At 45.4% G+C, this 22,716-nt stretch overlaps 1 protein-coding gene across 1 annotated transcript in view; it reads right to left on the minus strand.

Annotated features, from left to right (window-relative positions):
* The window catches only part of LOC124594436, an 822,371-nt gene that overhangs the window by 665,846 nt on the left and 133,809 nt on the right, over positions 1-22,716 (minus strand). The window contains exon 16 of the mRNA XM_047132812.1: positions 17,716-17,999. Within this exon, the coding sequence (XP_046988768.1) occupies positions 17,716-17,999 (284 nt within the window). The remainder of the gene's footprint in view (positions 1-17,715; positions 18,000-22,716) is intronic.

The following is a 22,716-nucleotide window of genomic DNA, read 5'->3' on the forward strand; positions in this document are numbered from 1 at the left end:
ACATTGTTTCACGTTCACGGGGAACGTTCCGAACCGCAGGCATTCCTGTCCGGAGAAGAGGAGGTTGTCGACAATGGTCAACTGCAGCAGGAGACGACCACTACATTGTGCGACAGGCAAGAAGGGAGTCATGTCAAACAGCAGGGCAACCACATTTAACAGGACTGCAAGGCACGCAATCTCACGCCCCAGAGTGGCACGGTGACTGCATGGGGGTGGTGGAACAGAACGCTGTGTTGTGTTGACACTCGCACATCGGCAGTACTGTTTGCAGTGGTGCCACGAGCATAGGGACCGGACCAAAGAGGAATGAGGTCACACCGTGTTTTTGCATGAGAGCAGATTCACTATGAGTATTGAACACTGAATTGGACAAAGGTGGAAACAGGTAACGCACCCAGGAACATTGTCGAAGATGATCATTTTGCTGGTCCAGGTGTTGCGGTGTGGGGAGCATAGTGCTGTGTGGGCCAACTGACCTCCAAATGATTTAACACGTTACACCCACCACTCAACGTTATTGTGATACTTACTCCTTACGCATGTTCGTCTTTTCAGGGGTTAATTCAGCTCTGACTTCATTTTGATGGACCAAAACGCGCAACCGTATCGGACAGCGCAGGTGGAGAAGCTCCTGGAACGAGATGATATTCGGCGAACGGGGTGACCTGCCCGTTCCTCGATTGAAACCCTTTTAGCGTTTGTGGGATGCAATGGGGAGTCATATTGCAGCACGCTCGCATGCACCCTCCAGCAGTTGGCAACAGTACTGGTGGAAGAATGAAACGCCCCACCACAAGAACTTGTTCCAGCCTTGTGATCAGCATGGGAGCACGTTGCATGGCATGCATTGCCGTTCGTGGCGAGCACACACTCAGTTGAGAATTATGTCACGCCTTTTGTAATATCAAAGGGACCATCACAAATCACAATGGCTTCAGTTGAATTATTGCCCTTGAACAAAAGTGTCATTTCTGTGTGTCTCGCTGCGTATTTCATTCAGTTACCTTCTGCACTGTACTGTGGTCCTTCTTTCTGTGTACGGTCCAAGTATCACGGAGCTGTATTATTTGGAAGGGACGCACTGTGGGAGAGTTACTTTACTTCTTAAGTTTTGCAGACCGGTGTGTATCTTGAACAATTTCTTTTTATACGACAACCCTTGTCTTGCTTACACTACAAAGTAAGTCACATTAATTATTGCTAAAAAATTATGCAAATACTTACCTAAAGCGGGTAAATACATGTAGAATACTCACTTCTTCTGAGAATCACTTGAGGAAAACACTAATCACTGTGTGGAAACAAACTGCTGTTGCTTCATCTGGAGGCGACTACAATTGCACAGAACATGAGTATTTTGATTTTTTTTCTCATAGTTTTTTCACTTGGTGCAACTTATTCTTGACGTACACCCTGAAGAAACCAGGGGATAGTGAGCACAACTGTCACACGTGTACGAGATATTTATTTCGACCCGTGATCGTAATTTACGCGACGATATAGCTTCAATAATTCACGTTCGCTAGCTAGGCCGTAGATGCGGAACCGCTGGACGCACATACAGTGTCTGACGGGTGTGTAAGTGTGTTCGTTTTGCAGTTCGCTGCAGCCGACCGAGATGAGATTTATTGGCGCGCCTGGAGCGCAGCCGCGGTCTATGCGGCGGGCAGCCTATCTCGCGGCGACAGCGATGGCTGCGTGCGTTTTGCATGCAGGCTGGGGTTGGGTGCGCTCGTGCTCGTCCATCACATTGCGACGCGCCACAACGCCGTCTTTTTTTACCAGCGCAGCCCCATGCATAATCCCGTGAACACTAGACAACCTCACACTGATCTGACGCTACAGTAAAGAAAATGCAGTTGAGTTCTGCCCTGTCTATTTTAAACGTCATTAATAAGAGCTCTTACTTAGAATGTAGGAGTGGCCATTGTTTTTGATACATAAGATAGCATACCAGGCATATGAATTTTCACCCGTTACTGGTTCAACAACGGGAAGGTCATCAGGGGACCACCGCAGAAGAAAAAGTATCAGTGGATCGACGTGCCCGAGATTATGCGAGTACATATCACATCGGCAGACCGATATGTACTAACAACATGGTCGCAATGAAAGTACGTACTGTTATCCGGTATGAATGCGTTTTGGGGGCTAGTGTGTCCGTAATTCATGAACGCCTACAGACCGTCTATGGTGATGAGGTCACTTCTCGTTAAATGGTTGATCGCTGTTGTTGCAAGTTCAGAGAAGGAAGGCAAAGTGTGGAGGATGAATATCGAAGTGTTCCCTGCACTGAAAGCCACTCTCTCGAGTAGGCATTTACACACCAATGCTGAGGTGGAGCAGGCTGTGCAACAAATCCTTGCATCGCAGGCTTCGAGTTCTACCAGAGTGGTTTCTTCAAACTGACTGCACGCTATGATAGATCTCTCAGTGTCGGTGGCGACCATGTCGAAAAAATAGTGCAAGGTGTATAGTTCATGATGCCATGCTGTATTAGTTTTTAGCAATAAAACTTCGATGTGGAAAACAATGATGAGACTTACTTTTGAAACGTTCCTCGTGTAATCCCGAATCCATAATTCTTGTACATATACTTACCTTCTAGGTGTTGGTTATCGAGGAGAGTAGGGCCATTTCTGTCTGTCCGAAGTGTTCATTTTTGGCGAAATGTTTGGTCGGGACAGAATCAAGACTCGCTAGAATTTACGCAATGTAGCTTTGTCCGAATTTTCACAACTAAACGAAGAATGGCTAATGGACAAATGTGGTATTCAAATTGCCGAGTGTGAGGTCGAGCTTTGCAAATAATATTTAATTTCTTGCTACTAATCAGGAAAATCAAGAAAATTTCATTAGTGATTAGCGGGAAATTCTTGTCCGGATTTTCACAGCCAAACGAAGAGTGGTAAACTGACAAATGGGAATCAAATTAACCAGCGTGAAGTCTAGTTTCGTACATAAAATTCAATTCCTTGAAAATAATCAGGATAATTGAGAAAAACTTAATTAGTAGTTCGATGTATAATTGAAACGTTACACGGTTATGAGGGATGTTTCAAAAGTTAGTTTCCTCACTGTTTTTGAAGCAGAAAATGGTACACCAGGTAATACAAACCAAAGTCATATGAATCCTCACCCACTGATGTATTTGTAATACCTGTAGCAGACAGTATCACCTAAGTATACCAGTGAATGTGGGTTAAAGTTACATTATTGTGGTCACATAGTTCAAGAGGTATCATTTTACAAAGATTGAGATGTGTGAAAAACTAGTTTCTCTTAGAACGGATTTCAGTTCCTTAAAGAATGTTGAGCGCGGGCGGGCAGGAGTTTGTTGGGTTGTAACTATACTGCTCTGTAAATCTTAACGACGAGCTAAATAAAGTAACATAAAATATTAAGTACACTGTGGAAATGACTGAAAGCGTGCGAGTATGTTGCCAGAGGTCTCTCAGTCGTGCACATAAATTTGGACGTTACATAGCGAGAGGTCAGCGTGTCCATAGCGTCAAATGAAGCAGACCCCGCAGCACGAGGCAGTTAAATGCAGTTCGGAACGTATTCAGACTGAGCCTGGTATTTTACAAAATCTTACTAGTGGGGATGAAACGTGGGCATTTGAGTATGAACCGGAGACAAAGCGCCATAATGGAGAGTGGAACACCGTAGCACTTTGTTTTCAAAAATTATGTATTAAAATTAATGAGTGAAATTGCAAAGCAAACGAATAGTAACTGATTCGGGCCCCGTCCACAATCTTAACCGAACCTACCATCCTTAATTACCAGGATTCACAGACCCTCAGCTGGTCAAGTCATGGCGATGGCGTTCTGGACTCTGAAGGGGTTATTCTGTTTGATGTCCTCCTCATGGAGCAACGATCACGTCTGAAGCGCATTGTGTTATCCCCAGAAAATTGAAGAAACGACTTCAGCAAGAAATGCAAACAAACTTCTCCTTCTCCCTGATAACGCAAGGCCTCACACAAGTCTGTACACCCGAGAGGAGCTCACAAAACTTCGTTGGACTCTTCATCCTTATCCACCCTCTCACCTTTAGACTTCCATTCATTTGGTACAATGAAAGACACAATCCACGGGCGGCAGTACATGGATGATGGGGCAGTTATTGATGCACCAAGAAGTCTGCTACGAAGTCGGCCAGAAGAGTAGTAGGTCGCAGGCTTACAGACCCTCCGAGTGAGGTTTTGTAAGCCGTCGCACTGAACGGAGATTATGATGAAAAATAGGGCGCTGTAGCTGAAAAAGTGGGGGATAAATGGTGTACTGGAATCCTGGATAAAACCAACCGGCTTTCTGAAAAAAAAAATGTTGCAATACTTCTTGAACGCCCCTCGCATTAATGATCTAATGGATAGCATAGAAGGCTCCGTCAGGCTATTCTAGGATTCTATTGGAATAAGACGGTAACGTAATCCAGGATGACCTGCAGACATGGGACGGTTGCTCCAGGGACTGGCTGTTGAACCTGAACGTAAATAAATGTATTATATTGTTCATGAATAGACGAATGAGCGTTCGACATATCTCTGGAAAGGGTAACTACAGTAAAATATCGAAGAGTACCATACGGAGTATTCTAAAGTACAATGCGCAACAGAATAAAAGGACCACTTTTTCTAAACCCCGTAGTTGTCTTCCAATGCAGCGCTTAAATTTGAAATTTGGCTCAAAAGTGTGGTGTCACCGCCGGACACCACACTTGCTAGGTGGTAGCCTTTAAATCGGGCGCGGTCGATTAGTATACGCCGGACCCGCGTGTCGCCACTGTCAGTGATAGCAGACCGAGCGCCACCACACGGCAGGTCTAGAGAGACGTACTAGCACTCCCCCCAGTTGTACAGCCGACGTTCATAGCAATGGTTCACTGACAAATACGCTCTGATTTGCCGAGACGATAGTTAGCATAGCCTTCAGCTACATTTGCTACGACCTAGCAAGGCGCCGTATTCAATTGATAATTAATATTATGAAGCATGTACCGTAACGAGAGATGTTCTACAATTGTGGATTAAAGTTAAGTATTACATCATCTACGTACTTTATTTACAATTCTCAAGATATTGTCCTGTTCCAGACCTCACTCCAGTCAGCGTGTAATTAAACGCGTGCATTTCGGCCTCCTCTAGAAACACAGTGTTTGCTCTTCTACCAACACTACAAAAAGTAGGTACAAACTTCCTCTGTAATGATACAGATGTGTGGTTACTCGACGATGCTTAAATCAGTAAGGTGTTTACACATGCGGAAAACATAATGTCACATTGGCACCACAACTCTGCCCAAAGCCACCGTGGTCGTGTCGCACGAGGGGAAGGTCGTCACAGCCCTTCTTACTCACTTTGAATCCCTTCTTTTGATGCCTCTGCGATGGAGGTCAGATGTGCGATGCCGAGCGCTGAAATCATGCGGTTTACTCATGAGTGGCCGAGGAAAACATTCCAGACACAACGCAGTTCGAATGCAATTTATGCTCTTGTGCACAGATTGAAGCCACTGGGTAGCGTTCGAAACCACGAAATTTTAACGTGATCTGAAGCAGTAAAGGCTGCTTAGGCTTTTCCAAACCTATTTCACGTCCTCGTGTGGCGTCAACACGATGGGAGGGGGTGAGTGGAAGGGGGGCTGCGACGTTGACATATGCGTGAATAAAACGACAAAGGGTCCCTCTAAGATCCGGCAGTTCGGTAAATCCTCGGAGCACACGCCCACCTTCCTGGGAATTTTAAAACTGAACGTGTACGGAGACAACCTGTAAAATAGACCCAGGTGTCTGCAGGTAGGCAACGCCTTGACATTCTTCCGATCCGAGCTGCCAGCCTGGTTCTGAACGATCCCTAACAGTTCCCATTTTTACACGAGACCATAAACTGCAGTCGATCTGGGATACGAAGGTGTGTGATCAAATTCAATGGGGAGGCAGCTCCCCTTCCTTTCAGAAAGATTGAAATTTACTGAGATGTCTGCAGATTCAAGATCGCACTGCGAACTGTCATTTTCAATCACGAAATATGTGGGAATCAACGCCACAGGGAAAGGGCTGGATTCATTGACCCCATTAATGCCACACCCCTGACGCCTTTTCGTGCCTGTTATGACCAGCGTTGTGTCCCGAATGTTTTCATCGGCCACTCTTAAGAAAACGGCGTGATTTCAACTCGGGGCGTCGCGGTTCTGAGAGCTATCATAGAGGGGTCACAAGAAGAGCTGAAATCTAACCAAGAGGGACCGTGACGACATTTCCACTGAGTGACACTTCCACGGTCGCTTTTGGCAGAATTGTGGTAAAATTTGATGCCAATGTGCCATCAGTTACATACCTAACTAGTCGTCTGAACTTCTGATGTGTGGTCTTTTTCCGCATGTGTCGACACATTGCTGTCCGAAGCTTCGTCGAGGCCTAGGGTGACTTTACAGGGCGCCACGCTTTTGCAGAATTTCTGAGAAAGGTTATACCCTCCTTTTACCGAAATTTAAAACTTATGCGTTGCAATGGAACACAATGAAGGAGTTTCAAAAACATGATCCTTTAACTCTGTTGTACAGTATAGAATGAGTACGTAAAACAAATTGTAGAAGAAGGAGATGAAAGGTTTAAGTTCGTTTGGAGAATCTTAAGGAAATGTAATTCATCCACGAAAGAAAACGCTTACAAATCACTTCTTCAACCATTTCTTGAGTATTGCTCATGAGTTTGGGACCCTTACCAAGTAGGGTTGAAAAACGAGGCAGGCAAGAACCATATAAGTTCAAAAATGGTTCAAATGGCTCTGAGCACTATGGGACTCAACTTCTGAGGTCATTAGTCCCCTAGAACTTAGAACTAGTTAAACCTAAGGACATCACAAACATCCATGCCCGAGGCAGGATTCGAACCTGCGACCGTAGCGGTCCTGCGGTTCCAGACTGCAGCGCCTTTAACCGCACGGCCACTTCGGCCGGCGAACCATATAAGTGGTGCACGTTTCATCCAGAGATCGTTGTTACAAAGCTAGGGAGACGCCTAACGAAGTTCAGTGGCAGACGCTTCAGGAGAGGTTTTCTCTATCACACAAGGGTTTACTGTAAAAATTTCGAAATCTTTTTAGTGCCTCGAAGCATGTTAACATCTGTATTCAATTTTAATAAGCGCCGGAGGCACGGTATTTTGGAAACAGTGGAAATTTTTTCGGCTGGAAAACAGCTTCAGCCGGCCAATGTGGCCGAGCGGTTCTAGGCGCTTCAGTCTGGAACCGCGCAACCATCCGGTTGCAGGTTCGAATCCTGCCTCGGGCATGGATGTTTATGATGTCCTTAGGTTAGTTAGGTTTAAGTAGTTCTGAGCTCTAGGGGACTGATGACCTCAGATGTTAAGTCCCATAGTGCTCAGAGCCATTTGAACCATTTGAAACAGCTTCAAACTTTTCAAATCATGTCCGAAAACTTCTCAACGCACTTAAATACTCATGATTAAAACACGCGGCAAATTTGTATAGTTATTTGCTGACTGAAGTATTGTGTAGCCGTTTTAAAGTCTTCAGTCAGTACATTACTGTACAACTGTCGCGGACGATTTAATCATCAATAATACAAATAACAGTTGTGGATGTCCCATCAGCAAAAATTTACGTTACGCTGAAATATTTTTTTATCCATTGATCAACAAAATACCAACAACGGCAACGGATGTTTCCGAAACTCGGAATCGTATTGCGTTTGCTACACTACTGGCCATTAAATTTGCTACACCAAGAAGAAATGCAGATGATAAACGGGTCGTATCACATCTGAAAAGTAACGTCCACTTTTCAAAGTGCCGTCAATGCGAACAAGAGGTGACCGACCCCATACCATCACGCCGGGTGATACGCCAGTATGGCGGCCGGCCGCGGTGGCCGAGCGGTTCTAGGCGCTCCAGTCCGGAACCGCGCTACTGCTTCGGTCGCAGGTTCGAATCCTGCCTCGGGCATGGATGTGTGTGATGTCCTTAGGTTTAAGTATTTCTAAGTTTAGGGGACTGATGACCTCAGATGTTGAGTCCCATAGTGCTCAGAGCCAGTATGGCGATGACGAATACACGCTTCCAACGTGCGTTCACCGCGATGTCGCCAAACACGGATCCGACCATCATGATGCTGTAAACAGAACCTGGATACATCCGAAAACATGACGTTTTGCCATTCGTTTACCCAGGTTCGTCGTTGAGTACCATATCGCAGGTGCTCCTGCCTGTGATGCAGCGTCAAGGGTAACCGCAGCCATGGTCTCCGAGCTGATACTCCATGCTGCTGCAAACGTCGTCGAACTGTTCGTGCAGATGGTTGTTGTCTTGCAAACGTCCCCATGTGTTGACTCAGGGATCGAGACGTGGCTGTACGATCCGTTACAGTCATGCGGATAAGGTGCCTGTCATCTCGACTGTTAGTGATACGAGGCCGTGGGGATCCAGCACGGCGTTCCGTATTACCCTCCTGAACCCACCGATTCCGTATTCAGGTAACAGTCATTGGATCTCGACCGACGCGAGCAGCAATGTCGCGATACGATAAACCGTAATCGCGATAGGCAACAATCCGACCTTTATCATAGTCGGAAAGGTTATAGTACGCATTTCTCATCCTTACACGAGGCATCACAACAACGTTTCACCAGGCAACGCCGGTCAACTGCTGTTTGTGTATGAGAAATCGGTTGGAAACTTTCCTCATGTCATCATGTTGTAGATGTCGCCACCGGCGCTAACCTTGTGTGAATGCTCTGGAAAGCCAATCATTTGCATATCACAGAATCTTCTTCCTGTCTGTTAAATTTCGCGTCTGTAGCACGTCATCTTCGTGGTGTAGCAATTTTAATGGCTAGTAGTGTATATATGCACTACTTGACAAAGGTGCTGAACAACCCAGAAGACATGGGCGGATGTACGAGTAATGTCATTTCGTACATGTGCACATTGGAGGGTATGTTAATGATAAGAGATGCATTCTTCTTCTGTGACAGACAGGTAGAACAGCCAGAAGAATGCATGTTTAGCGTTCTGACCAGCCCTGGTAGGGTATAATAGGAGCGTGAACGTCATCAGATATTGAGTGATTACTGTAAACAACAGGTAGATTCCGCGTAATCTTGTGCTATCAACACATGATACATTTTGAAAGGGACCTTATTGTGGGTCACCAGTTAGCCGGCTGGTCGAATCGTGCAGTATCCAGATTTGCGGGCTGTCTGGGTGAGACAGTGGGCCGATGTTGGACAGCATGGGAAGTGAGGACAGGAATACTCGTCGCCAATGTTCCTGTCGATCGAGTCTACCACAAAGCAGGATCCCCGTATTGTTCAGCAAGCACATCGTAAACATCTCACATCTGCGCCTGCCATCCGAGAAGAAGTTACGCACTCCCTGCAACATACTGTGTCGTCCCCCTCCAGTGGTCGGAGACTAGCAGCAGTCGGACAAGGAAATTATTGTCCTTGCGCAGACTGCCATTAACGCAACAACACATACGGCTGAGTTTGGAGTGTTACCTCTAACGGAAAGCACGTACTGCTGTTGATGAATATCTTCGCATTGTGTTCAGCAATGAAGTTCCGTTGTGAACGACCCTGAATGACCATCGTCACCAGAAGATGTCCAACTGTTTTATAGGTTTGGGAGGCACGGTGGTGTTAGTTCATGCATACGATGTGGGGAGCCACCGGGTACGGCTTCAAATCACTGTTGGTAGCCATTGAGGAAACACTGACTGCACAACGGTACTTCACGAACATGCTGCGTATGTGTTTCCTCTTATGTGTCTATGTCCTAAAAATAGACGTAAAACATCTGAAATTCACATGTGGTACGTGCAACTGTAGTGCCTCTAACAAGTGAACACCCCATCGCATCCCTCTCAGATTTAGTGGTGAGATGGCGCAGTGGACAGCTCGTTAAAGACTGTACACAGATCAAGAATGAAAACAGGAAGAAGGTGTAACTAACTGTGAAAAAGAAGCAAAATCGGAACTATGAACGGTTGAAGCTCAAGACGTGCAACATCAAATAAATTTGAGTAGCCCCGGCATCGTGGTTATGTGGTCAGGGTTTTGGACTGCAAAGGAGAAGATCTGTGCTCAAATCTTCCTCCTGCCACATTTTTTTTTCAGAAGATTATGAACGTTCATTAACGCGTCTGTTTACTGTATTCAATTTTGTGTCGTGGTGTAAAGTCCGTTTGCAACGAGTTGTAGCGGAGAGACCTCCAGACGTACGTAGCTCCTATTTACTCAACACAAGTATCACATGTTATGACCCTTGCGTTTTTTATTGGAGCTTTGTCTCTTGAATTCCTTTGTTGTAACATAGTTCACACCAGTTTATTTGTTGTTTTCATTTCTCCCATCTCACCTGCTCTCACTATTCATCACATTTGCTTGCGACCGTAATATATTCTTACCACATGACTCTTATTCTGTAACCAGTGTGAAGTACAACAATTGCGAAGACTGGAGAAGGAGGACAGACACGTCAATGACCAGACGGAAAGTTCATAATTTTGTGAAAAAAAAGAAAGGGAAATTTAGGCACGAGGGAGATTTGAACACGGAACTCCGGCTGAGCCGTCCCACACCGTGACCACGCAACCACGACGCCGTGATTCTCCCAACTCGTACGATGTTGCACATATTCCCGTTTTGATGCCTGACTTGTGTTCAGTTTCTGAGCCATTTTACCACTACATCTGATGGGGTTACGATGGGGAGTTTCCCTTGTAAATGTGTCAAAAATCGGTTCGCCGTACGAGAGCGGCGACACACTGAGAACTGACAACACCTGCCTCCTACCGTTGCAGCGCCCAAGTCAGCAGTTCAGCCCATTAGGTGTCAAACGCGAAGTGATTTAAATACGAACTACAGAGTTAGAGCCAGCCGAGGTGGCCGAGCGGTTCTAGGCGCTTCAGTCTGGAACCGCGTGACGGCTACGGTCTCAGGTTCGAATCCTGCCTCGGGCATGGATCTGTGTGATGTCCTGAGTTAGGTTAGTTCGAAGTTCTAGGGGACTGATGACCTCAAGAGTGCTCAGAGGCATTTGAACCATTTCAACAGAGTTAGGCGTCTCGAGCATTTTCTATCTCCCCTGACTGTTAGACAGCGCAAGAGTATAACAAAACCGTTCGGGTGCGAAGTATTAATCGCTGGCTGTGACGGTCGGGATGAGTGGAACCGCTGCGGAGGGCACCATTCCTGTCGCGGCTGCGACGACAGCGAGCGCCGTGCTGCAACGGCGCCTCATTTCAATATGAATCTGGAGGGCGCGTAAATTTGGTCACCGCTCCCGCGGCTGCGCAAACAAGCTGTCGCGGCCAACACTGTTTGCACTCCAGCTGACAACTGTTCATGTTCCCCTGTGGCTGCAAACAGATTGAGTCTCCGGCATCCGGCGCTTCACGATGGAACAGCGCTGCAAGGCCCTCGACGACATCCCCGAAAGATGTTCCTTCGCCGCTACGATAATATCCGGGTGAGTAGTAGAATTTAAAATACTACAATCTTTCACGCATTTCGCTATAAAAAGATCGGAACAGTCCTTCCTGGAACTTTTGTGCTTTTCCAAAGCGTTTTATTGTATAGAACATGTTATTCCCTCGGAAAAGTCCAACTGTAATACGATTGATGGCTTTAAGAATAACTGGTGTGGAGCAAGGAAGGGGGGGGGGGGGAGGAAGATGAGGGTTTAATACGATAATGCAGTGTCTATCTTTTTCAGAAGAATGAAACGTTACTTCGGACTTGTATGTCCGAAGATATGGAAAGATATCATCGTGTAAACGCAATAGTGGGCACAAATCAAAACTTGGTTATTTTCCATCAGCACAGGGATTTAGTTATTTAGTTGAACTTTTTGTAACTGAAGCACAATTTTCGAAAAGCACGCCAAACTGTTTTTCTCTCACATCAGGAAAATCTTCCACTTCAGTCTTCGACTTTTCCAACACGGCTGACACTGTTAGAAACTGCTTTTCCACGTAGAAAACTTCGATTTTTCTTCTTATGACACACTGCGTAATCTCGTCCAATACAAACTTCTGGTGCCTGCCAGAACTCTTTTTTGGTGATACACGACATAAAGTTTCTCCATATTCTCTCGAAATTCGCTTCGTTTTGCTTTCACTAATACTGAGACATTCAGAAGTTCTCTTTACTGGCTTCTATACGGAACTGCTGGCAACCTGTTCTTTTGCGGCCTCAAAGTAAGTACGCTCACTGATCTTCACAGACTCTTCAACACTTTGTAAATGATGCATGGTTTCACATAAGCACAAGGCAATTTATTACGTTACGAGCACTGTCTGAAACGAATACACAACAACTAATGGGAGCACGATTGTTTCATATCTGACAGGTAGCCGCGATGCAAACATTGCAACAATCAACAATGAAGTGGGAACAATGTTTTGAGGCCCGGGAACATAACACAGCCGAGCACGCGGTACATAAAAACGAAAAAGTAAATAGATTAAAATGCTTCAAATGGCTCTGAGCTCTATGGGACTTAACATCTGAGATCATCAGTCTCCTAGAACTCAGAACTACTTAAACATAACTAACATAAGGACATCACACACATCTATGCCCAAGGCAGGATTCGAACCTGCGACCATAGCGGTCGCCCGGTTCCAGACTGAAGCGCCTAGAACCGCTCGGCCACCCCGGCGGCAAAAAGATTAAAGATGTGATATTAGCGATCTGTGGAGATTTACGTGCATAAAGTAACAGCTGCGAAAGGCAACAGCAGAGCTTTAATTTACATTTTTCGTGTTGTTATTATGTAGCACCATTAGGAGAATGGCAGCATTCTACACCCGCCATTATTAGGACAAAAAGACTAATTGAAAAACAACGATAATTCTCAAGGGATACCTTCCAATATTGTGTTGCATGCCGACCTTGTATCGGACGGTAACACAGGTAAAAGTTTCGAAGTCACACAGCGAAATTATCTCACTTCATTATGGCAATGTCGACACAAGGCAGCCGCAGGTCACCGCCGGTATTGGGTCAGGACAAAACACAACTTCAGTGTTTCTAGCGTGCCAGAGAGCAGACTTCAGCAGAATGTTGTGGGGTCAGAGCAGCCAAACAGGGACACGTCATTTTCGTTATATGGTAAAAGAAAGGCTAAGGCGAATGCAAAAAAAAAAAAAAAAAAAAAAAATGGTACCATGTGCTGTTACGAACGAGTTCCGTACTATAACAAACTCGTGAAGCAAGCACAGCAGAAGGAAAACCGCTGATACCTTCGTAGTAGCAAGCCCTGTGCGGTCATGACGAAAGACGCCCAGTAAATATTAGACACTATTTCTCTCCACAAATACCCCAGCAGTTTAGCTTGTAAGGCAGTCGGTCAAATGGATCGGTGACATACATGACATTCGCTCTCGATTCCCTAATTGCGGCGAAGTGACGTCTGGCACAAGTTTGTTGCATATTCCCTGCACGCTACGGACAACAGCCACTGGTCGCTACTGGGGAGATCGCTATCTTGCCATAATCACCAGTCGCAGAGTTCAATAGCACAGTCTGCCTCTGTCGCAGATGCGAGGACCTGTAGGTCTCTCCGTCCCACCAGGATGAGAACACCAGCGTTCCTAGAGGACAAACTCGGATTAGGGAAGAATGGGGAAGGAAATCGGCCGGGCCCTTTCAAAGCAACTATCCTGGCATTTGCCTGAAGTGTGGTGAGCAGGAAGGGGCAGAGCACCTCCCATGTCGGCGTGTTTAAGACCAATATAAGCTCCGCCGTCACTCACTGTCGCAGTGAGCCGTCACTCACTGCGAACCGCCAGTGCAGCAGCAGGATGGAACGAACCGTGTGGTATTAGCTCAGCTGCCACGAGCGGGATGAAGGGCCGCATACAACGCGATTCCTCAGAGGGCATTGACAGATGATGCCAACCAAGAGTCAAGACGCAAAGTTGTTGTTTTTTTTTTTTTTTTTTTTTTTTGGGGGGGGGGGGGGGATGTAAGTAATAATAATTCTGAATCTTCTTTCACTGCGCCAACCGGTGACCGCAAGCCACTACAATCCTAACGACGAAAACTGGCAAGGAGGGAACTGGGAGAATGGTTCCTCACACAGAACCCACTCTACTTACGCCCTCCCAATAGTCGCCTCTTGCAATCGTGACAGACTTCCTTTTGCCCGGCATAATGCAGCAGCTCACCTTGGCATGGTCTCAACAAGTCGCTGGAAGTCACCTGCATAAATATTGAGCCATGCTGTCTATACAGCCAGTAATGCCGGTGCAGGAGTTTCTGCAGAAACTGATCGCTTTATTATGTCCCGTAACTGTTCCATTGATGGCCAAATCATTCATTCGAACTGTCCGACGTTTTCTTCAAAGCAACCGCGAACCATTGCGGCCCGGTGACATGGCGCAATGTCATCCAAGAAAATTAAATCTTTGTCTGGGAACGTGCAGTCCATGAGTGACTGAAAATGGTCTCCTAGTTACCGAATATGACCATTCCCAGTAAGTGATGGACTCAGTTGGACCAGAGGATCCAGTACATTCCATGTAAAGACAGTCCACACCATTGTGGACCCACCACCAGCTTGCACTGTGCCTTGTGAACAGCTCAGTTCGAGTGCTTCGTGGGACCTGTGACACACTCGAAACCTAACATCAGGTCTTACCAACTGCCGTCGGTTGTCATTTGACTGGGTCACGGTTTTCCAGTAGTCTTGGGTCCAACCGATACGGTCACGAGCCCAGGAGAGGCGCTGAAGGTGATGTCGTGCTGTTAGCAAAGGCACTCGAATTTATCTTCTGCTGCCATACCCCCTTAACGCCAAATTTAGCTGCACTGTCTTAATCGATACCTTTGTCATACGTCCCACGTTGATTTCGGCGATTATTTCATGTCATGTTATTTCTCTGTTAATACTGACAACTATACGCAAACACCGCTGCTCTCGGTCGTTAAGTGAAGGCCTTCGGCCAGTGTGTTGTCTGTGGTGAGAGGTAATGCCTGAAATTTAGTATCTTCGGCACCCTCTTGACACTGTAGCTCTCGGAATATTGAATTCCCTAACGATTTCCTAAATGGAGTGTCCCATGTGTCTAGCTCCAACTACCATTCCGTGTTCAAAATCTGTTAATTCCCGTCGTGCCACCATAATCACCTATGCACAAATGACAGCTCTGCACATGCTCTACTTCTTATACCGTGTGTAAGCGATACTACAGCTATATATATATATATATATATATATATATATATATATATATATATATATATATATAATTAAGAGAACTAGGAAAAAGAGAGAGAAAAATACTAAGAAAAATTCTAGGTCCTGAGAAAAATAAGTAAAATAGGTGGATGAAAAGGAGAAATTAAGACTTATAGAAAAATACGGAAAAGATCGCAGATACAATGAGGAAGAGTCGGCTAAAATTTTGTGGACATTTAAAAAGAATGGAATAAACACGGATTACAAAGAAAAATTTTAATAGCGTTTGTAAGTTGAAAAAACTGTAGGATGGATAGAAGCAGTAAAGAAAGACGCCAACAAAATAGGTGTTAGAGAAGAAATAATACGTGACAGGAAATCACTTCAGGCTACTGATAGAAAAAGCAAACTGTGAAGAAGATGAGCCAAAACCTCGACCCAAGAGAGTGTGGACAGATGAGCAGAGACGAGCAGTTGGCGAGAAAATGAAGAAGCACTGGGAAGAACGGAAGAAAAAGAAACACCATAAGTCTTAGTTGTATGCGGTCCATAGCTGGCCAAATTCTTAGATACAGGGTGTTACAAAAAGGTACGGCGAAACTTTCAGGAAACATTCCTCACACACAAATAAAGAAAAGATGTTGTGTGGACATGTGTCCGGAAACGCTTAATTTCCATGTTAGGGCTCATTTTAGTTTCGTCAGTATGTACTGTACTTCCTCGATTCACCGCCAGTTAGCCCATTTGAAGGAAGGTAATGTTGACTTCGGTGCTTGTGTTGACGTGCGACTCATTGCTCTACAGTACTAGCATCAAGCACATCACTACGTAGCATCAACGAGTTAGTGTTCATCACGAACGTGGTTTTGCAGTCAGCGCAACGTTTACAAATGCGGAGTTGGCAGATGCCCATTTGATGTATGGATTAGCACGGGGCAATAACCGTGGCGCGGTACGTTTGCATCGAGACAGATTTCCAGAACGAAGGTGTCCCGTCAGGAAGACGTTCGAAGCAATTGATCGGCGTCTTAGGGAGCGCGGAACATTCAAACCTATGACTCGCGGCTGGGGAAGACCTAGAACGACGAGGACACCTGCAATGGACGAGGCAATTCTTCGTGCAGTTGACGATAACCCTAATGTCAGCGTCAGAGAAGCTGCTGCTGTACAAGGTAACGTTGACCTCGTCACTGTATGGAGAGTGCTACGGGAGAACCAGCTGTTTCCGTACCATGTACAGCGTGTGCAGGCACTATCAGCAGCTGATTGGCCTCCACAGGTACACTTCTGCGAATGGTTCATCCAACAGTGTGTCAATCCTCATTTCAGTGCAAATGTTCTCTTTACGGATGAGGCTTCATTCCAACGTGATCAAATTGTAAATTTTCACAATCACCATGTGTGGGCTGACGAGAATCCGCACGCAATTGTGCAATCACGTCATCAACACAGATTTTCTGTGAACTTTTGGGCAGGCATTGTTGGTGATGTCTTGATTGGGCCCCATGTTCTTCCACTTACGCTCAATGGAGCACGTTATCATGATTTCATACGGGATACTCTACCTGTGCTGCTGGAACATGTGCCTTTACAAGTACGACACAACATGTGGTTCATGCACGATGGAGCTCCTGCACATTTCAGTCGAAGTGTTCGTACGCTTCACAACAACAGATTCGGTGACCGATGGATTGGTAGAGGCGGACCAATTCCATGGCCTCCACGCTCTCCTGACCTCAACCCTCTTGACTTTCATTTATGGGGGCATTTGAAAGCTCTTGTGTGCGCAACTCCGGTACCAAATGTAGAGACTCTTCGTGCTCGTATTGTGGACGGCTGTGATACAGTACTCCATTCTCCAGGGCTGCATCAGCGCATGAGGGATTCCATGCGACGGAGGGTGGATGCATTTTGAACATTTCCTGTAACAAAGTGTTTGAAGTCACGCTGGCAAGTTCTGTTGCTGTGTGTTTCCATTCCATGATTAATGTGATTTGAAGAGAAGTAATAAAATGAGCTCTAACATGGAAAGTAAGCGTTTCTGGACACATGTCCACATAAAATATTTTCTTTCTTTGTGTGTGAGGAATAAATATATGTATGTGTGTGTGTGTGTGTGTGTGTGTGTGTGTGTGTATGTGTGTGTGTGACAGGAAAAGCGAATTTTTAATCGAATATGCATCTGCACAACGTTTTCTGTTCTCTAGACGAAATTTATTTAGAAACTGAAAGCTAATGAAAAAGTTTTTAGTATAGTTCCGCGAGTGACACTACAATATAATATGTCCATTAATATTAAGTTTAGGCCAATGTGCCACTGGGATTACACTAAAACTCTGTGTACTTACTTTTTAACATCCTTAGTGACACTAACGTTATCTACTTGCGGAATTATTGTCTATGGACTGTCGATTTTTCTGTGGATCATGGTGGAATCTTAACTCAAGGCGAGTTAGTGCCCTCTGTGTACATTATGCACAAGCGGTAGAGAGGACTCACCTAGCCGGCTTGCACGGGTGCTGGAGGACTCGCGCGGAGCGCACCTTGACGTGCGCCAGGCGGTGCACGACGCAGACGTCGATGGCCTTGTTGATGGTGACCATGGCGGTGTACTGCAGGTCGTGCACGCCGTGGATGAGGCTGAGGCAGACGCGCAGCAGCAGGCACAGCGCGCCGCTCAGCTGCTGCGTCGCCTCCGCCACCTGCTGCTGCGCGCTCTCCGGTGACGTCACAGCAGGAGGCGTCGCTGCCGCCGAACGCTCCCCGTACGTCTCCACAGCGGTCTGCAGCAACCAAACCCGGGGCCCTATTCCAACTGCTTTGTATCACAACTACTAAAGTTCCACGTCACTTTTTTCTATCTGTATGGAATTTTATATGGTGTTCACTAGTATATAAAACGACTCACGAGGAAGGTTTGTGTGAGTAATTTACTATCGTTACGCCAATGTCAGTGGATTTACACGTAGTAGAGGTGGTACATAAGTTTACGCACTTCCTTCTAGACAACTGATACCTAATACACTGAAGGAAACAACATGGAACCCCTTAACCAGAATTTTCAAGCACATGAGATAGGGTTGTCAAAAAGTTATCCTTATACGATCTTGTTATCAGTGCAGAAAATAGTCATTCTAACAGATGAAGAATGGAATGAATACGTATTGATTGTTGAGTGTGTAACTTTACTGAAATTTTTCTGGTGGAGATCGGAATATAGCAGGCAAGTGTAGCTTATCGCCTTCTTTCGGACTTCGAGAGAGGTCGAACGATTGATGTGATAGGGAAACGATTCGGAACAAGTGATGGCGGGATGGACTCAGGACAATAGTATGGGGAGAAAAGTAGGCACACGTCGCTTCAAAAGGATTACACTACGAGAAGATCGTAGGTTTGTTCGATTGGCTCTGACGAGTGGATTACAACAGCTGAAATCAGCAGAGGTCAGCGCTACCCAGTGACGCCACGAACAGTCGGGAGCATATCAGTGGAATCTAGGTTGAGATCTCGAGTCGTATTAGACGTTTACTGTTGGCATCATACCACAGACAACAGAGACTTGCATGGTAGAGCAAGAGTCAACTGGACATTTAATGGCGTTCTATGGTTTTCAGTGATGAGTGCTGCTTCTGTTCGTGGTGACCAGATCGATATCAACATGCTCGACGATTCTTCGACGATCTTTGGTACCGATTTTTCGATCTATCAGACTGAGAATTCTAGGACCCCCTCTCAATAGGTGGGGCAGCACTACACGCAGGAAGCGGCTATAGGGGTAACAGTGTACGTACGACGTGCACATGTGTGTTTTTTTAATGATACTGGTTGAATAATTCATGTTCCGGTTTCACAGAGGGAAGAACATCAACCCCATTAATTACATACACAGATAAAAAGCTGTCTGAAACCAGATGTTTATAACAATGAAACTCTAAATTTCGACTAGAATGTGTATAGCAAAGATTGGCTGCACGCCGCTGAAGGACGCGTTATTGTTACCACAGGCAACACGACAGTATCTAGAGAGGTAATACAGAATTCGAACGCGAAATAATATGGATGGTCATAAATGTTAAAGGGGATTAAAACATGTAATCGGATACTTCCATAGATAGCCTGTCTCAGGAGCAGTAATGGCTGAACATTTAAGTGGAGAAGATTTTACGTTAATTTTCCATGTCATGTTATAGAATTTGTGGGAGATTTCAACTTATCAGATAAAGGCTCAGAGACTCAAATGGTTTAGAGTGCCAAATTTCTCTAAATGCGTTACCCGAAAATTACCTTGAGTAGTTAGTCAGAGAACCAAGTCATGAGGATAACATCTTAGGTATTCCGGTTACAAACAAGCTTGATCTTTTCGACTCATTGAACGCAGAATAGGGAATTGCCTCTATAGCATCATCTAGTACTGGTGTATGTATAGAAAAGTAGGAAAATATACCTGTTCGGTAAGTGCGACAAGAAGCTGATTTCGGAATACATGAGTGTTTAATAAACTATGTTCTCTGAGACTAAAATGTTGAAAATTAGTGGATGAAGATGAATAGCATTGTAACGGCTTTGTACCGAGACAAACTGTGATGGATGGGGCAGACCTGCCATGGTTCGACAGCCATGTTAGAAAGCTGCTCCGAAAACAAAGAGAGGTTTAAACGGTGACAGAACTTCTTACACGTAGACGTAGACGACCTAATGAAAGGTCATATTTAGCAGCGATTTCCGCTATCCATACCTCTCCAACTCTGATATTTTGGGTGTAACTGGGGTGATGGTAAAAGCTAAAGGGAAAATGAATGCGCTTGTCACTTTGTAGCAGTAACGGTAAACCCTGTTGTCATACCCTTCACGGTCAGGATATCAAATAGCATATTCCAGCAGGATACTGCAAGACCCCATGCTACAGCTCACGCTACTAACTCTTTGAATGTACGTATCGTTGACTGGCCTAGCTGCTCCCGTGATTTGTAGCACATAGATAATGTCTGGGATGTGATGTAAATATGTCTACTTTCATACCAAGCAGCAGCCGGCAGTCTTGACGAACTGATGTGGCATGTGTTTGAGGTACGGCAGTTAATTCTAGATGATGCTATTTGATGGTTATTTGTTTCCATTCCTTGACGAACACGCGGACGTATTCGTGTCAGTGGGGGTTCACACTTCATACTGATGTTGATGATTGATGGACATCAGTTCTGAGTTTAATGAAAGTTTTATTATTTAATATCCGTTATGTGATAAACATCTCCATAAAGGCTGATACATGGAGATCGGATAAATTATGGCTAGTGACCAGTGACTCAAAGGTGCAACACACACAAGATTTCAAAATAGCGGCAAATACTCGTAAACGTTTCCACGGAGCCGAAATGTAGCCACGAATTAGAGGATCACGAGAATTCATAATAGTAAAAATCGAAAATAACGGTACGACTGAGAGAAAATGGGGTTCTGGGGGGAGAGAAACTAACGTACAACTCACCAAACTCAGAATTAAAATAATAGGAAAATACAGGAAACGCAACAGAGACAGGAGCAAAATGTAAAAATTTGTGGTAGGTTCCTATGGAACCAAACTGATGAGGTCTTCGGCCCCTAGGCTTACACTTTACTTAATCTAACTTAAACTGACTTAACCTAGAGGCTTAAGCTAAGGGCACACACCCATACCCGAGGGAGGACTCGAATTTCCGACCGGGACAGCCGCGCGAGAGCAAAATGTAGCTAATATTAACGAAAAATAACGAAACGTGGATTCGAGAACTTGAACTGAGCTATAAAGGTCAAGTAGACAGCCGGCCTCTGTGGCCGAGCGGTTCTAGGCGCTTCAGTCGGGAACCGCGCTGCTATGCTGCTATGGTCGCAGGTTCGAATGCTGCCTCGGGCATGGATGTGTGTGATGTCCTTAGGTCAGTTAGGTTTAAGTAGCACTAAGTCTAGGGGACTGATGACCTCTGATGTTAAGTCCCATAGTGCTTAGAGCCATTTGAACCATTTTCCATTTTTTTTTCAAGCAGACAGAGCGACACCAAAAACATAAAACCTAAAAAAAAAAAAATGGCTCTGAGCACTATGCGACTTAACTTCTGAGGTCATCAGTCCATAAATCCTAAAAGAAATTGCGTTACATACAGATCGAAAATTGATGAAACGTAACGAAATGTGGACTCGACAACTGAAATTGAGCTATATAGCTCAAGTATCACCACACCTGAGAAACTGGAGTTGGAAAACGATGATGAGTTCTCAAGTGTATACCTCAAGCACACAGAGCGATACCAAAAATATAAATCGCAAAAGAAATAGTGCTAGACTTGGAAAAAAAACCAGTCAAAATCACAGCAATTTAAGCTGTACTCTTAATTTCCCACTAACCATACTCTCGAAAATCGCGACATAATCGGAATTAACAGCATAGTTTGTGTTACTAAGTCAACCACAGGTAACATTTAATAACAGGCTCCTTCGCAACGTAAATTCACCTCGTCACACATGAAGCTGTGGCTTAAGCCCGAGAGTTGGAATCGCATACTAGAAGTGACCTACAGCGGTATAGTGCATCCGAAGTAAAGCTTTCCACCTTTGTCGGGGTAAGTGGCTTGCCGAAAGTGTAGTAACTCAGTTCACTACAAATTTATACAGTACATTGATCAAGAAAGCCGCCGAGCGGCGGGCGCAACAAGAATCGGCGCAGAGGAGCAACAAGGCGGACGAGACAGTGCCTCACCGCGGAAACGCGCTGACCGTAATTACTGTGTTGTAGGCAGCTGGCGGATAATTTGGGGGCATAATGCAGTGAGCGCCTGGCGGCGCCAGCAGGAATCTGCGCACAAAGCCGCGGCCGTAATTGGACGCGAAGCGGCGAGTTGCGCCCGGCTGGCTGTCTGGCGGGTAGCTGGCATTAGCCACGTGCTCCTCATTCCGATTACCTGCCGCCCTCTGCCGGCGAGAAACCTGTTGTGCTCTCCTGATGGACTCGAAAGGCCCCTACATACTTACCAACCGACCGAACGACCGTCCGAAAAATTAAGCATGTGAAGACAAACGGACCAAGCGCCCGATGAACTTTTCTCGTCGGGACGTCGGTGGAATATGACCACCTGACACGCGATTCCTATCACTTCACCAGAGATTCACCACTACTGCGCCCACAAAATTGTGCATGGTGCAGCGATGTCGTGCCAACCACAACATATGAGGCTGATTGGTGTAAAAATACTAGACTGCTCTTACTATAATTTTGAAGTAAGTTAAACAATTTTCATGAAATCGTTAACTTCCGATTGTAACACAGAGCTATCGGCTGACTGTCACTTATTTGAAGAATTTCATCTGCAGCAACCTCTCTGACTTTCAGCGTGTAATCCGACGTGAAAACTTAATTACGACGAGTATAAGCCGCCAATTCTGAGTGCTTGAAATTAATTCTAACTAAAAGCAAATAGTGTTCGTTCACCGAATTAGACTGAGATTGCTTAGTAACAGGGTTTATGAATA

Source organism: Schistocerca americana, chromosome 2 (assembly GCF_021461395.2).
Source record: "Schistocerca americana isolate TAMUIC-IGC-003095 chromosome 2, iqSchAmer2.1, whole genome shotgun sequence".
Lineage (NCBI taxonomy): Eukaryota > Metazoa > Arthropoda > Insecta > Orthoptera > Acrididae > Schistocerca > Schistocerca americana.